Raw genomic sequence first — 12570 nt, 5'->3', positions numbered from 1 at the left:
CACAGCATAGAACCTTTTCAATTTGCAATGTCAAATTATGTGTAGCTACAACAGAATATACGAAGGCCATTTGCAGTTCTTAGTTTAAGGCAGAGCTTTGTCTGTCATGCATATCAGCAAACACAATAATCATGGACACTTGTAAATAAAGGTTTAAGGTTTTGGAATACTCAAAATAATGAAAAATGAGGAATGAGAAAATATCTGATTGTTGGCAAAATAGATATTTTGTTTTAAGAATTCATCTTACCTCTCTTGAAGTCCCTGTGTGCTTGAGAGGTAATACACAATGTTACTCTGAAAAAAGATGTTCTGATATAAACTCAAAATAGCACTTCTCTATGCATCCTCACATTTACAGTCAATTGATTTTAAACAAAGATACCAAGACAATCAAAGGAAGAAAGAACTGTCTTTTCAATAAATGATGCTGGGCCAACTGGATATTCACATGCAAAGGATTGAGGTTGGACCCCTACCTTATACTATATACAAAAAATTAACTCAAAATTAAACAACCTAAATATAAGACATAAAACTCTTAGAAGAAAACATTTGGGTAAATCTTCAAGACCTTGGATTTAGCAACGGATCCTTAGATGTGACAACAAAATCGTAAGTAAAAATAAGGGAAAAAATTGATAAATTGGACTTTACCTAAATTAAAAAGTTTGTGCACCAGAGAATGTTATCAAAAAAGTAAAAAGACAGGGCACCTGGCTGGCTCAGTAGGTGGAACGTGTAACTCTTGATCTTGGGGTTGTAAGTCTGAGCCCCACAATGGGTATAGAGATTAGTTAAAAATAAAATCTTAAAAAAAAAAAAAAAAGTAAAAAGACAATCTGCAGAATGGAAGGAAATATTTGCAAATCCTATATCTGAGAAGGAGTTAATACCCAGAATATATAAAGAACTCCTACAACTCAAGATAAACAACCCAATTTAAAAGTGGGCAAAGGACTTAAAAAGACATTTCCACAAAAAAGATACACAAATGGCCAATAAGCATTTGAAAAGTTGGTCAACATCAGTAATCATTAGAAAAATGAAAACTAAAACTACAATGAGATAGATTACACGTACTAGAAAGGCTGTAATTAAAACAACAAAAGAAAAAAGAAGAAAATAAGTATTGACAAGGATGTGGAGATTGAAACCCTTCTGCATTGCTCGTTGGAATGTAAATGATGCAGCTGCAATAGAGAACAGTTTGGTGGTTCCTCAAAAGCTTATCATTGAATTACCATGTGATCCAGCAATTTCACCCCTGGGTATAAACCCAAAAGAATACAAAACAGGACTCAAACAGGTACTTGTATGCAAATGCTCATTGTGTTAGTTATTTACGTAACCAAAAGATGGAAACAACACAAGTGCCCATCAACTAATAAACGGATAAACAAAGTGTGGTATATACATACAATGGAATATTATTCAACCATTTATAAGAAAGAAAGAAGTTCTGACACATCATCTACAACACGATGAGTATGAAATAAGCCAGACACAAAAGGACAACTACTGTATGATTCCACTTACATGAAATATCTAGAAGAAGCAAATTCATAGAGACAGACAGTAAATTAGAGATTACTGGGGGTGACTGGGTTGGGAGGATGCTGCCTAAAGAGTACAGAGTATTTTCTTGGGCAAAAAATAGATTCTCAAATTGATTGTGGTGATGGATAAACAACTGTGTGAATATGCTAAAAGCCATTGAATTGTACATGTTAGGTGGATGAATTTGAATTAGATCTCAGTAAAGCTGGTAAGAGGGAAAAGAAAGAAAAGAGCTAGAATGAACTGACTCAAGAAGTTAAGGAAGGAAAGGTCTGCATGTACATGTTTTACTTCAAAGAGGAAGTAGTTGTCATCAAGAGATGGATTTACCTGCCTTTTGCATGGCCGGCCAGTTCATAAGAGATTAACTTTTTAGCTAGTTATTCTTCTGGTCTCTGAGCTATTGGAATTTTTTGCTTTCATAATTTGAAATCTTTAAATAGGAATAAAATGTTTTCAGGTACTTTTAAATACACCAAAAATGTTTGAAACATGAAAATACTGGAATCAAAAATATATTTATTGAATATATAATTGTATAGATTTCTTTTGAAAGTAAATTGCCTACAATTTAATTCTATTAAAAATATGGATTGCTTTGAGTGCTTTCCGTTCTTACTTGGAATAATACCAATAAATTTTCTACCTGAGGAATATGGTTATGCTTTCAACAAAAAATCAGAATAGAAAGCTATAGTTCTTCTTATAATATTCAATTCTCAAGGCACCTGGGTGGTTCAGTCAGTTGGGCATCTGAATCTTGATTTCAGCTCAGGTTGTGATCTCAGGGTTATGAGATCGAGCCCCACCTCAGGCTCTGTGCTCAGCTTGGAGTTGCTTGGGACTTTCTCTCCCTTTCCTCCTCACTCCCCCACATGGTCTTTATCTCGCGCTCTCTAAAATAAATAAATAAATCTTTAAAAAAATATAGTCAATTCTCTGGCAAAAATGGACAGGGAAAGAAACAACAAATGTTGGAGAGGTTGTGGAGAAAGGGGAACCCTCTTACACTGTTGGTGGAAATGCAAATTGGTACAGCCACTTTGGAAAACAGTGTGGAGGTGCCTCAAAAATTTAAAAATAGAGCTATCCTATGACCCAGCAATTGCACTACTGGGTATTTACCCCAAAGACACAGATGTAGTGAAAAGAAGGACCATATGCACCTCAATGTTCATAGCAGCCATGTCCGCAATAGCCAAACTGTGGAAAGAGCTGAGATGCCCTTCAACAGATGAATGGATAAAGAAGATGTGGTCCATATATCCAATGGAATATTACTCAGCCATCAGCAAAGATGAATACCCAACTTTTACATCAACATGGATGGGACTGGAGGAGATTATGCTAAGTGAAATAAGTCAAGCAGAGAAAGTCAATTCTCATATGGTTTCACTTATTTGTGGAACATAAGGAATAACATGGAGGACATTAAGAGAAGGAAGGGAAAAATGGGCGGGGGGAATTGGAGGGAGAGATGAACCATGAGAGACTATGGACCCGAGAAACAAACAGGGTTTTAGAGGGGAGGGGGGAGGGGGGATTGGTTAGCCCAGTGATGGGTATTAAGGAGGGCACATACTGCATGGAGTACTGGGTGTTATATGAAAACAATGGATCGTGGATCACTACATCAAAAACTAATGATGTATTGTATGGTGACTAACATAATAAAATTAAAAAAAAATATATAGTCAATTCTCTAACTACTCAGACTATATAATTTTTTAAAGCCTACAAAAATGAAAACATATTTAAATTCTCTTATAAGATTATTTTGGGATTACTTATTATTCTTAAGAATCTTATTACTAGTAAGTAATAGAATAGAAAAATATTTTTTTTAAAGATTTTATTTATTTGAGAGAGAGTGCGAGCATGCACGCTTGCTAGCAAATGGGGGTGAGGGGTATGGCACAGCAGGGAGAGGGATAGGGACAAGTAGACTCCAGGCTGAGTGTGAAGCCCTACCTGGGGCTCAACCCTGAGATTGCAACCTGAGCAGAAACCAAGAGTCAGATGCTCAACAGACTGAAAAGAATTTCTGAAAAAGAAAAAAGCACAGACACCTGAGTGGCTCAGTTAAGTGTCCGGATCTTGATTTCAGCTCAGGTCATGATCTCAGGGTCATGATGTCAGGGTCCTGAGATCCAGCCCCAGATGGAGCCCACATGGGGCTCCCTGCTGAGAATGGAATCAGCTTAAGATTCTCTCTCTCTCACTCTTCCCCTCTCTCTACCCCCACATGCTCTCTCTCTCTCTAAAAAAAAAAAAAAAAAAAATTTAAAAAGAAAAAAGCAATAATCATGAAGGCTAGACAATATGTAATCCTATAAAAATTATGATTGTAACCTATGTTTAAGAGTCTTAGAATGCAGTGACTTTACAAAATATACATCTGAAACTATTTTTTAGCATTTAAAATATTTTCAAATAATTTTCTAGAAGCAATTTGGTTTGTCTATTCAGTCTACTCATTTCTTCCATCCTTCCACCTCCCCAAACAGAATAACTTCCATTTAATTTAATTTGATATGTAATTACTAGCATACCATGTAACTAGTTCCTACTATCAGTGGAAGGTGCAATAGAAGCACTAAATTAATGCAGATACAAGTCATAGTTTTCTTACAAAAAAAACTGTGTTCCAAAACTCATGGACCATGCTCTAGGTCAGAGTGATCCTCTAAGTTAAACCAAAGTGTTTTAAAATTTAAAAATAAATATCAGAAAGACCTCAACTTTTTTTCTTTTTCTTTCTTTCTTTCTTTCTCTTTCTTTCTTTTTCTTTCTTTCTTTCTCTTTTTTCTTTCTTTCTTTCTTTCTTTCTTGCTTTCTTTCTTTCTTTCTTTCTTTCTTTCTTTCTTTCTTTCTTTCTTTCTTTCTTTCCTTTTTCTTTCCTTCTTTCTTTTCTCTTTTTAGTTTAAGGGCTCCTAATACATCAGGCTAGTACATAATCTCTCACAAAGCAATTACTTATTTACTGACTTTTAGCAATTTAGACACTGATAAAGTTAAAGGAAAACAACAAATGGGAAAGGGATATATGCAGCTAAAATGGTGAGGTCCATGCATTTCACTGCTTAATAAACTAAGTAATAAGTGAATTGATACTTCAAAAATGTATTTAATTTTTACTGATGTACCCCTCTTTTAAAGAGAAAATCTTTCACTAGAAGCCTCATTTACCCTGTTTTAAATCTTTTTATCCAAAGACTAGCAGTCTTACCTACTATTGAAACCTGTGGTTTCAATTACTATGTATATACTGATGATTCCCACATTTTTGCCTTTAGCTTATTCTCTTTCCTAAATTAGCCACTTATGCATACAACTACCCCTAGACATTTACACTTGGGTATCTCACTGGCTTTTTAATGTCATTATTATGGACTCTGACCCTGACACTTGAGTCTCTTCAAGACCCTATCTGGGTGAATGGTACCAACAGCCCAACCTAGAAATCTTTGAGTTATCCTTTGGCTCTTCCTTCTCCTTTATCCACCGTATCAAACTCACCTAGCCTCACCTTTATTCTATCTAATAAACAGCTCTTAAATCTATGTACTTCTCTTTATTCCAATTCTGAATACCTTAGTTTGGGCCAACATCATGTCCCATCACTATATTTGCAATAACCTTCTAACAAGTTTCTATACCTCCAGTTGTAATTTGCTCAAGTATTTAGAGCTCTCAAATTAATCTAAGGGAAAAAAAATTGAATATAATACAGTTATTAGCACAAATATTCTATGATGGGTGACTGAACGGACAAACATGTAAGTTCCATTTTTAAATGGTGTGTTAGAATTCTCCAGAGAAACAGAATCTATATATATATATATATATATTTTTTTTTTTTTTTTAGAGATTTTATTTATTTATTTGACAGAGAGAGACACAGCAAGAGAGGGAACACAAGCAGGGGGAGTGGGAGAGGGAGAAGCAGGCCTCCCTCAGAGCAGGGAGCCGATGCAGGGTTTGATCCCAGGACCCTGGGATCATGACCTGAACCGAAGGCAGACACTTAACGACTGAGCCACCCAGGCACCGAATCTATATATTTATAGAGAGATTTATAAGAAATTGTCCCACATGATTATGGAGGCTGGCAAGTCCAAAATCTGTAGAGCTCATGTCTCCGTTTGAATCCAAAGGCCAGAAGCTACTGTAGAACTAAGAAAAACCAATGTCCTAGTTCAAAGGTCTTCCGGCAAGACCAGCCACTTTTCCAAGGCCATCAGGTAGAATGCTATTGCTTAGGGGAGGAGCAGGCTTTTGTTCTATTCAGGCCTTCAACTGATTGAATGAAGCTCACCCACATTACCAGGGGCGATCTGCTATACTCAACCTACCAATATGTTAATCTCATCCAAGAATACCCTCAAAGGAACACCCATAATGTTTTACCAAAAATCTGGATATCCTGTGACCCAGTCGACACATAAAATAAACCATCATGATTGGGGAGAGTCCACAAAGTAAGCTTGAATACTAATAGGTCTAACCAAGAGCTAGGTAGCTAGGTATGGTATAGACAGGCATATTAATTTTGGTGTAAGAGACCCACAGGCAAATTATTTCATATCAGCCTTTTTCCTATCCTGTTTCTGTAGATAGGAATAATATCACTTTCCTCAGAAAGCTAATATGAAATAATGCTTATAAACCTCCTAGCATAGTGCCTAACACATATTTCATACTCAGAAGTTTTGAAACACATTATTTTTAATATTAAAAATGTCATCATATTGGGCACCTGGGTGTCTCAGGTGGTTAAGCTTCTGCCTTCAGCTCAGGTCATGATCCCAGGGTCCTTAGATCAAGCCCATTGTTGGGCTCCCTGCTCAGCGGGGAGCCTGCTTCTCCCTCTCCCTCTGCTGCTCCCCCTCCCTCTGCTGCTCCCCCTGCTTGTGCTTTTGCTCTCTCTTGCTCTGTCAAATAAATATATAAATAGAATCTTAAAAAAAAAATTTCATCATATTCACCTTGGCCTCATAAGACTTTAATTACATTAGTCAAAATACTAAGTTTTCCTCTGAGGTTCATATAGAGTTGGTAATGAGCTACTAAGAAAAAAATTTAAGTCTCTAAGAAAATGTTTATGTTTTGAAGCCTTCCCAACCCCTCCCATGAAGCAGAGCAAAAAGAAATATAAAAAGGAATGCTTTTTTAAAAAGCAACTCTTAAAAATAAGATGAACTTCTCTGTGGGCCACACATGGCAACAGAAATTAAACAGAGCTGAGCTCTGGGCCTCCCTGACTCCTGACACTAGCAGCTATGAGTTTTAGTGCTGAGGAATAAAGTTAAGTGTCCACAGAAAGCTCACTGCCTAAAACCGGGGGTTAACCTCAGCTGACCACAATTCAACAAAATTAGAAATCAACTAACATGGTTTTTCTTTTCTAACATAAAAAAATATATACATGGTTGGGGAAGGAAGTCACACACACAAAAATCAAAGTAGTACATATCATACTTAGGATAAAGCTATAACAAAAGTTATAGGGAATCTTAGCATAGGGTTAAGCAAATAGATCAGAATAGAATAATGAGCTCAGAACCAAGCACTTATATGGTAATTGAATGACAGAGGTAGCATTTGAAAATACTGATACTTGGAGGAACACCAATACACATACAAAAATAAACAAGATCCCAAAATCACACCATAAGCAAAAATCAGATGGATTAAACACCTAAACATTAAAAACAAAAATTTAACTTTTGGAAAGATGTAAAGGAGAGTACCTTTATGACATTTCCAATCAAGACCCAGAAAGCACTATTAGGAAAAATTGGTAAGATTTCATTAAAATTAAAACCATTTATTTCATAAAACTCCACAATCAAATATAAAGATAAATCACAAACTACAAAAGATAGTTGAAACATAGATAACAGATCATTATTTAGTATTCAAAATATGTAATACCTACAAATTGATAAGGGAAAGACAAAACATAATAGAAAAATGGATAAAGGTATGGCCTCAGAAATCACACACTGCGTTTCCTCAATCTCCTAGTAGATACACAAGTCAGCACTATTCAATGTGTGAGACTATACAAGGGCATGAATACCAGGAGGCTGACTATTGTGGCCATCTGGAGGCTAGCTACCACGTACACAAAACAGTATTTTGTAGTGCTTTGAAAACATACGTATGCATTAAAAATATAAGAACACAAACTAGAATATACACCACTTCTAGGACAATGGTTACCTCTAGGAGAGAAGAAGGGATGGGATCAAAGAGGTAACAAAAGTTTCAAATGTATCTAACATTTACAAACATATGTAGATCTGAAGAAAGTATAGCCAAATACTAACATTTATTAAATCTGCATGGTGGGAATATATCTCTAATATTTTACTCTTATGCTTGAAATATTTATATAAAAGTTTTAAAATAATGAACCCAAAGAAATGGAAATAAAATTTGTTTTGAACACTTTTATTTCTGTACATTTTAAAAACTGCACTTCTGATGACACATAAAAATATTTTTCCAATATCAAAATAAGTATCTCTTTGGTATAAACACACCATATGTGTTATTTTTAACTTAAAAAAAATTAATCAAGAACTATGACTTAATATACTAAACAATTCTTTGTCCATCTATTTGTCCCCTTTCATAACCCCACTGTAGAGCTTTAGAATATAGTTCTGTACACATCTCCATATCGACAAAGAATTAAGATCCACATCAAAGATGTCTATAAGTTATGGAGAATTAGTCGGCTTAATCACTGACACATATGACATAAACCAACAAAAAGAGAACAATAATAAGATATGGGACAAGTAAAGTAGAACATTGTCATTAAAGTCAAATATGAAACCAATCACATCATTTAAATTTGATGCATTAAAAACAAAGTATCTTTAGAATTATGTTTAGAATTTAGAATTATTATGTGCAAAGTTCAAAGAGTAATAGTACAGAGCCATAATTTTGATAAGGCACTTTAAAGAGAACAATTGAACATACAACATCACAAAGCAATTAACCTGAGAAACAGAACAGGGAAAAAAAAAAAAAAAAAAAAAAAAATATATATATATATATATATATATATATATATACATTCTTTCCAGACGGCTTTTATTTTCTGAACTAAAAGCTTTTTAAAAAGAATAAAAAGTATTTATCATATATTTTAAAAAGTTGTCATCAGTTAAATTTCAAATTCCCGTAAAGAAAAGAATGTTTTCCTTCAAGTCAGTGAGGTTCTGATTAAAATACTTTTTAGAAAAAGTTACAATTTTCACGCTAAAAAACAGGAAAAAAAGACAGCTTTTAATTGTATTGTCAACTCTTTTATTCAACAAACATTTACTGGTTGTTGTGTGACACTGTCATTGTTCTAGGTGCTGAAGATAAAGAAGACACAATGTCTAGTCCCAGGGAAGTTGGCCTAGTGGAGCTGGGCCAACACTGGTAACCTTAAAGTTACTTCCCTTGGTCCAGAAAATGAAGCTCAACTTCAAACTCTTGGCATCTTCTTGGAAATCAAATAGAATAATGGTCTACCCATTTTTTCCTATTGGTTAACACTGTAGCTTTTTTTTTTTTTTTTTTTTCCCCAAAAAAGAGTCACTGTTCAGAATTTATTTGGTATTTTAGTTGGTATGACACTTAGGATAGTTGCTTGCATTGTCTTTTTACATTATATGGCCATGTACACTATATTCTGACATATATGGTACACAAAATAAGATCCTTCAGAACAGTTATGCACCGTCCATGCAATACTGAATTTATACATTGGATCCCAGGATGTGACTGACTGGAAAAGATGGACTAGGCATGTCGGGTGTTGGGGGAAGGAACCCGAAGTGACAGAACGCACAGTAAACACACGACCGCAGCTCTGCAGTCCTGGCAGTGGTGACTCTGAGACGGTGGGGCTAACTTACGTTAACCAATTTAGGGCTACAAAGACAGGTAGCATCCAGCATCAGGATACAGCTGCAGGGTTTGGTGAACCATTCCGATTTGGAACTTTAGGAAACGGATGTTTCTTCTTAGGCCATTTTAATATTACTTGAGTAACAGATCAGATAATAAGGACAATATACACAACCTCCAACTAAAATCCTGTTGTAGTCTAGACAGTGAAGTGGTACATTAGAAAACTTTAAAACTGCAGCTCCTTTTGGATCCCCCAAAGTGTATCTGCACTCTTCTTCAAACGGGCCTCCTCCTCAGGAGTCAGAGTCACCTTCACAACATCTGAAATTCCATTCTGTCCCAAGATGCAAGGGACACTAAGGAAGACATCTTTAATTCCATAGAGACCCTTAATCATGGTGGAAATTGGATGCACCCGCCTAAGATTCTTCATTATACTTTCTGCCAAATCTGCCACAGACAGTCCAATGGCCCAGGAAGTGTAGCCTTTCAGTTTGATCACACTGTAGCATTATTACCATTACCCACTGATGAAATTAACTTTCATAAAAGAGTCTATGGAAGTTTAGAGGACAGAAAATATTTAAAGATAAATATTGGCCAGAATCAAAAATAGCATCGGTATTCTGCTTTCACAAAAGTGAGACAACCACTCAGAAAATTTCATTCTGAATACACAGAACTGCTGGAGACAACCTGATACCACGTTCAAACATCATAAATGAGGACGTATGAATTAGTACACAGCCAAATCAGTTGTCAGGCTTCAAAGAATCATAGCCTTCTTTCAAGAGGTCCCGCCACGTTTTAAGAAAACGTGCATTTTCTGTACACTTGAAGGCAAGCTCTTCTACTTGAGCTGATACTGCAGATATGGCTTCAAGAAGTTTGGTGAGTGAAAATGCCGCCTGAAATTCAAAAAAATAAAAGAGTCAAACCATATAAGTGTATCTTTCAGATTTTCATCTCATTTTATAAATAGTCTAAAAATAGCTTAAAACCTTGACTCCCATGCCCAACTTATTTTCCATAAAAGTAAAAAAATCTTCAAACTGAAACACTAGCTTTTTCAGAGAACCTAAGAAATTCTTTATTATGAAGTAAGCGTTGAGGAAATATGTCTGCTGGGAAGATATCCATTATGCACCAGACATAACAAGTCAGTACTTTTTTTTTTTTTAACTTAAAATACACCAGGGGCACCTGGCTGGCTCAGTCATAGAGAGCAAGTGACTTTTGATCTCAGCATTGTGAGTTCAAACCCCACGCTGGGTGTAGAGATTGCTTTAAAAAAAAAAAAAAAAAAACCAAAATCTTTAAAAGAAAGAAAGAAAATACACTAGACTCATATAGCTCAAAAAGAGGACTTGGATCCCTTGACACTAAGTACCAGATATCAATATCTGAAGGATTTCATCACAAACAACTCACTGATATTTAGGTAACAAGGACATTGTCCCACTAATTTTACCTGTGAACACTATATAGACCATGAAAATGTATAGACCAAAGAACAGATACTCTGAAGGGACAAATAACATCAACAAAATCAAAACAAACAAAAGCAGCGTACAGAAAATACCCAACTCTTGGTGGAATTCACTTCTTACTCAAATGTTTTCTTCACCTAGAATATAAAATAACACTGTTTCTAGATAACCTATCAGCAGCCCATTCTACATATTCTCTTGATGCCAGTCTCGTTCAACAAAAGCAGAAGCTGTATCAGCACTTTAGTCATCTTTTTAAAAAAGTACTTATTAAGCAATGAGAGATAACCGAGTTCATTACCCAGTTTCCAATCTGCACAGGAGAGTCTATTCCACAAACTTCTCCCAGGAGGATTACATCCTACATACCTCATTCACTTGACTCACCCAAGAGTCCTTATATACTGAAACTCCTCTGGGTGGGTGGGTGGGTGTGACTGTGTGTGTGTGTGTGTGTGTGTGTGGCAGTGGAGTTCGAGATTCAACAGAAACCACACTATGCACTCCAGCAGTCATAGGGAGGGGCCTTTGACCTAGCGGTTAATGAAACCAATCTGGACTACACGCGCCTTAAGCAAACCCTCCAAATGGGTCCAGCGCGAAGCAAGCCTGAGACGGGCAATCGTAGCATCGCCAGCAGGCTCTGGCAGGTGGCCAACTAGAGCAGCGGGATCTTAAGACCCACGAAAAGAAATCACAGCCTGTTCCTAAGCACCAACAGACAAGGAGGAGGAATAGAGGGCAGACACCGCCAACACGCGCCGGCGCAGCAAAGCTGCGTGGTTTCAGGTTACAGAGCATGATTGAAACCAGGAGGCGAGACAAAAAGAGAACAGTGAAGGGTGGGGCGGGTGGAGGGATAACCCCTCACTCCTCAACACTGATTCTAAAGGCGGAGTCCTCAGGGATGGTGGACAGGGGGCATCGGGTCTCCGGTTTACCTACCCACCCCCCAGCCCACACCCTCAGGGGCAGAAGGGCGAGATGCGGATTCCTGGTCCTTCCCTCCCTTGCACAGCAACGGTCTGTCTTCCACAAGGGCCAAGTGGGGACGCAGCCCGGGACCTGTCGAGCGACACTCACGTCTCCAATCTGCAGCTCTACTTCCTCCAGAGGGTCCACCGTTCGGCCGCTGCTCCTGCTCGCAACCGGCCAGCCCAAACTCACTGGAACGCCGGGGGAAGATGCTGACGAGGAGGCGTCTGAAGACGAGGGAGAGGAAGGAGGCGGCGGGGGCGGCGAAGAAATCCGCACCTCCTCAGGGTCTGCCATTGAGCAGGGCTGGCACTGCGGAATCGGACCTTGGCAGCCGAACCAACACCAACTGTCTTTCAAACTGCTCGCGCCCAACACCCAGAAGCCCCGCCTCCTCCCGCCTGAAGTCCCGCCCAGCCTCCTTGTGGGTCTCCGCCCAAGTCCGCGAATACCAGTCATGTTTTCGAGACAGCCAATCACCTTGGGCGGTTCATCGCGCCTGCGCAAAACTCCAGTCAGGCTCGGAAGGCACTTCAGTAGAGGACTACAACTCCCAGAATGCTGTATGCGTCGCTCCACCTCCCACTACTTTTGATGCGCGCGTATACCACGGGATCTGTGG

At 37.7% G+C, this 12570-nt stretch overlaps 1 protein-coding gene across 1 annotated transcript; it reads right to left on the bottom strand.

Annotated features, from left to right (window-relative positions):
* Window positions 1–9153: 9153 nt before the first annotated feature.
* Window positions 9154–12569, bottom strand: CUNH4orf46 (chromosome unknown C4orf46 homolog). Its single transcript, XM_035022823.1, has 2 exons — window positions 12057–12569; window positions 9154–10391 (listed from the first exon to the last, which is right to left on the bottom strand). Exons 1-2 carry the CDS (start codon window positions 12405–12407, stop codon window positions 10236–10238), a joined length of 507 nt encoding a protein of 168 aa, XP_034878714.1. The 5' UTR covers window positions 12408–12569; the 3' UTR covers window positions 9154–10235.
* Between the last annotated feature and the right edge of the window lies 1 nt (window position 12570).

This window comes from Mirounga leonina, unplaced genomic scaffold (genome assembly GCF_011800145.1).
Source record: "Mirounga leonina isolate KUSES-001 unplaced genomic scaffold, KU_Mleo_1.0 Mir_176, whole genome shotgun sequence".
NCBI lineage: Eukaryota > Metazoa > Chordata > Mammalia > Carnivora > Phocidae > Mirounga > Mirounga leonina.
This window is presented reverse-complemented; position numbering and strand designations above follow the sequence as displayed.